We start from the raw sequence: 4,983 nt of genomic DNA on the forward strand, positions 1-4,983 counted from the left end.
ATATTAAACATATAATATACTCTACTGCGAATTAGCAACAAATTACTTTTTTTTAAACTAGCAAGAAACTTAAATTTAAAATTCACGTATAATATTTAATATTACATTAAACATATAATATATATAATCTCTTGTTGTCACTATTAAATTCAAAAACTAGAACAATCATAAACTTAAACAAAAATAAATAAATTATTTAATTAAAATAGGATATTTATTTCAAAATTTATATGACATTAATATAAATTTAATAATAATAATTAATAAATTCTATAAATAAAACTAAGCAAACGTGCATATTGCACGTTGCTTGTATCTAGTTATATATATATAAAAAATTATAAACATTGTTTTAGTTTAATTTTTCTTTTAGTATGTTTGTGTCAGTCTTTTATATATAATATTTTTTTTTATTTATTTGAAATTTATATAAAAATTATACAAATTTACTAAAAATAATTAATAAATTCTATAAATAAAACTAAGCAAGTGTGCATTGCACGTTGCTTGTATCTAGTCTATATAAAAAGTGTGTAGATATTAAAAATTCTTAGTTTTAACGGTTTTTTATTTTTTTTTTCATTAATTTTAATGGAATGTTCTTATATTTAACAGAATATTCTTATATTTAACGATAGATTGTAAACATGATTTAAACTTAGATAGAATTAAATAAATAAATTATTAAACAAATTAAAATAATATATTTTTTTAGATATTTTACAATGATAATTATTTAAAAATAATATAACCATATATTTTATAACTTAAATAAAATTTAATTAAACTTAAACTTCACGTATTAGTATAATATCATATTAAATATATTATAATATAATCTACTATCAACTAGCGACAAACTTAAATTTAAAATCCACTTATAATATTAATATTATATTAAACATATAATATATAAATCTCTTGTTGTCATTGCGAAATTAAAAAACTAGAACAAATAAAAACTTAAGCAAAAATTAATTATTTAAAATAAAATATTTTAAAGATATTTTATGATAATTTAAATAATTAAATCATTTTATTAAAAATAATAAAGGCATACATGTCATTTTTTTATCTTATAAATTTGTGTGATAGTTTGTTTTTTATCAAGTGATTGAAGTTCTTTTTCTTCATCAAATTCACCAAAGGACATTGCGAGATACATTAGAAACTAAAAATAGTTGATGCATATATACTACTGTCTACACTATGACTTTTTCTATTCTTATTTTATTTCTATTATTAATTTCTTTTAAAATATTATTGTAATTTATATATATGTCATGTAGCCATGTAAATATATACATTTATGTCGTTGTTGTGTTTAGATGTCATATATGTAGGGATTATTGATATAAATATTTATATATACTATAAAACTATAATTCATTCTAATATATATATATAATTTAAAAAAATAGTAAACCAATTTTTATTAAATTATAGACAATGTTTACAACTTTAAAACTAAGCAAACGTGCATTGCACATTACTTTTATTTAGTATATATAAAATCATAAACAATGTTTTGATTAATTTTTCATTTAATATGCTTATTTCATTCTTTTATATATAATATTGTTTATTTATTTAAAATTTATATGACAATAATACAAATTTAATAAATATAATTAATAGATTCTATAATTAATAAAACATTGGTTGTGCATAATATTATATTTATGTAACTATATATAATATATTATTGCGTTGCAAATTAATTTAAAAAAAAAAAAAGATAACTTTTGAGATGAATCCGTTGATAGATAGTATGATCCATTGATAATCTTGTTTGATAACAATACTAATTTATTAAGTGTTATTCCATAGATCTCTATTCTGAAACAAAAACGGAAAATAATTATTCATCAATATCTAGATTTTATATAAAATAATTAAATATTAATATAAGCCCATATTAAAATTTCTAACAAATTCTCATCGAAGAAATTCACTCTTGTACTTTCTCACTAAAGCTTTGTAGAATATCCCAGGAAATCTTATAATCTTAATTACTAAAGAAGTTTGTTTTTCTCATAATTGGCATCCCCGATTTAATATGTCTCAAGTGATAAGGAGGATCTTGATACATTACACAATGAATTCGTTATCAATTTTTAAAAATAAAATATATAAACATGCGATAGTATTAATTACTAAACCATCAAACAAACTAATAAAAGATTTTTTTTTGAAAAAAATAAAAGATAAATTAATTTATATAAGGAATAATATCACTTTGGTCTTATGTGTTTAAACAAAGCTCCATTTGTTTGAGAAAATTCTAAAAAGACTCTTGTATTTTGTAATCTAGTTAAAATTAGTGTCTAAATTCGAATTTAGTTAAACTTTATTTAAATAATATCAAAAAATAATTTAAAACATCTAAATCATATACTTAATCATTAAAAAAAATGCATGAAAAACCACTATTTTCAAATCAACAATAAAAAAACAACACACACACAAAAAAAATCTTACATATGCGTAGTTTTTATGCAAATTAACCACAATAGTACTCTATTTCCTTCAACATCAAACGAGACATGTCATGAACATGTTGTCAACATAATGTTCATGAAATAAAACTTTTACAAATTTATTTTAATTATTTAAAAAACTTTGAAATTAATATAATTAATATACAAGACAAACAATCTTGCATTATTGTTATTATTATCGATATTATTTATCAGTGGAATCTATTCCACTGGGTAAATTGTATACCAAGTCTGGACTCCACTCAAAAAAAGCGCAACAACTGTACCAAGGAAAGCCATGGTGGTCCAAGGACTACTAAAATGGTTGCTGTAGGCTTCGGCCAGCCAAGTCATGCACTTCATATTGTACAGCCTCTGTATATCATTCTTGACATTCTTGTACATGTAAGGGCTAGGCACCAAATCATTGGCTATCTCATTGAACATATCAGTTACTTCTTGGTCGCTACCAAGATGGTTGACCAGAATCTTTTTGGACCTTAGGGCCTTGACGTCGCTCTGATTATCAATGAGTGAATCCCAGAAACATATGTATGATGTGACTTCGTACTGTGTCCTGAAATTGTCAGGACACATCTCGTAGGCGATCAGGTTCATGAACTTAGCTCCCATGGAGTCGTCAACCATTAAGCGAGGAAGTTCAAGCACGGGTTTAAATTTATAACAACTATATAATTCTCTCTTGGACCATGGTATGAACCTTACTTGTTTCAATGGCCAACATTTCTTACTTGGTTCCACGCTGATCCACGCTGCTTTTAGTTCCTCGACGTTGCGAAATGATTGAGATTTTTCCTGCTGTACGTTGTGGATTATTATAACATGGTGATGATATTATTAATAATATAAAAACATATGAAATAATTGTATATAAATTTGTACCTGTACATCACTTTTACAACAAGCAAGTCTTAGCTTTTCTCCCAAACTCCGTTGACGTTGTCCTTGATTATTAGTCCCAACATTGGGATTTGGGAAGGGTTTCGAGTTTGGTTCATTTCGTACACACTTTTTGGAGAAGCTCAAGAAGTTGAGTTGATTTTAATAGATTGTTCTCTTCAAAAATTGCTCTAGTTGCTTCTTCTCCAAGAATTTCTTGGCAGTACTCGTTTGGTGCCATAACGTTATTGACAATGAATGTCTTGATCGAATTCATCAGATCATTCTTTTGAGCACCATCATCAAGATTGTTGATCAACAGCTCGAGAACACGTAAAGGGATTTGATTCTCTAGAAAGAACAAATCATGTATAACGACAACTAGTTGATCCATCTTAATATTATTTTTATTATCATGATTGACACAGCTGCGTAGTAGACGAACAACATCAAGCTCAGAGAGTCATCGTCATAGCCGCCAAGCACCTCTTCATCGAATAACTCTTTCAACTCGGAAATGTTGCCTTTAATTGTGTCAAAGAAAGAGAGTGTCGTCTTGTTGTTGGGGCTGCTGCTGCTTTCAATGAATTTGGCGGCCAATCTAGTCTTGTACTTCTCCCATTGCTTCACCTTCTTATCTCCATGGTGAATGGGGCCTATGGATACCACTCTCGGCTTAAAGTACTTGTCCAAATAGTTTTGGCGATCTCTGAGAACCATAGGCGCTTTCTGTATCTTTGGTTTTTGATCATGCGGATTTGGTGCCTTGTTGCTCCCTTCTTTCTCTTTCACCTTTTCGTCTCTCTCTTGATCTATTTCATTGATCTTCGATTCAACCTTCTCAATATAGTTGACGGCGTTCTTGTTTTGAGCAGTCTCCTTGGACATGGCCGACTCCACAGAATGTCTGATGAACTCACAGGGAAGGACGAAGGAAAATGAATCACTACTACAAAAAAGACTTTTTAGGACTAGCATTGCGAGTCCTAAAAAAGTTTTTAAGACTCGCGGGGCGCGAGTCCTCTATTTGAGAGCCTTAAAAACTGAGGTCTTTTAGGACTCGTGTTGAGAGTCCTAAAAGAATGTTTTTAGGACTAGCGTTGCGAGTCCTAAAATCTCTCGTTGAGTGCCTTTAAGTAAGCGAGTCCTAAAAGATCCCGTTGAGTGTCTTTAAATTAAGATTTTAGGACTTGCTTTGCATGTCCTTAAAAGTAATTTTTTTTTTAAAAAATGCAGCTACAATTTTCATTTTGATTTAAAAAAATATATATATCCCTTTGAGAGTCCAAAATGTATTACATATGTTAGATTTCTAAAATTTTCAAAAGAAAATACAACAAAATATTTTTTTATTAATTACTCAAAAATATAATTTCAATATTTAGTCTACTCGGCTTACAAAATCATATTACATGATAGTTTATACTACAGTTAAATTCTATTATCACCAAATATTAAACAAGAAATGTATACAAAGTTAGTGAAATATATTTTTTATTCTAAAAACTTAAACTACCAATGTTTTCTAGTATTGCGCCAAATAAATGCATCTCAATATAGACCTGCACATTAAAAAAAAATTCTTTAATTATTAGGTTCATCA

General features: G+C 27.0%; 1 protein-coding gene across 1 annotated transcript; it reads right to left on the bottom strand.

Moving 5' to 3' along the window:
- Positions 1-2,702: 2,702 nt before the first annotated feature.
- On the bottom strand, positions 2,703-4,268 carry LOC133780007 (UPF0481 protein At3g47200-like). The gene is made up of 3 exons (XM_062219894.1): positions 3,867-4,268; positions 3,511-3,774; positions 2,703-3,299 (listed from the first exon to the last, which is right to left on the bottom strand). Exons 1-3 carry the CDS (start codon positions 4,266-4,268, stop codon positions 2,703-2,705), a joined length of 1,263 nt encoding a protein of 420 aa, XP_062075878.1.
- Between the last annotated feature and the right edge of the window lie 715 nt (positions 4,269-4,983).

The sequence above is a fragment of the Humulus lupulus genome, chromosome 5 (genome assembly GCF_963169125.1).
Source record: "Humulus lupulus chromosome 5, drHumLupu1.1, whole genome shotgun sequence".
NCBI lineage: Eukaryota > Viridiplantae > Streptophyta > Magnoliopsida > Rosales > Cannabaceae > Humulus > Humulus lupulus.

Bases quoted from the DNA above. Each gene is read 5' to 3' on its own strand.
- LOC133780007 (XM_062219894.1), bottom strand. From the start codon at position 4,268: ATGTCCAAGGAGACTGCTCAAAACAAGAACGCCGTCAACTATATTGAG. The intron at 3,775-3,866 runs GTGCTTGGCGGC...AATAATATTAAG, and splicing joins AAGAGTTATTCGATGAAGAG to ATGGATCAACTAGTTGTCGT. The intron at 3,300-3,510 runs GTGTGTACGAAA...CACAACGTACAG, and splicing joins TTCTTGAGCTTCTCCAAAAA to CAGGAAAAATCTCAATCATT.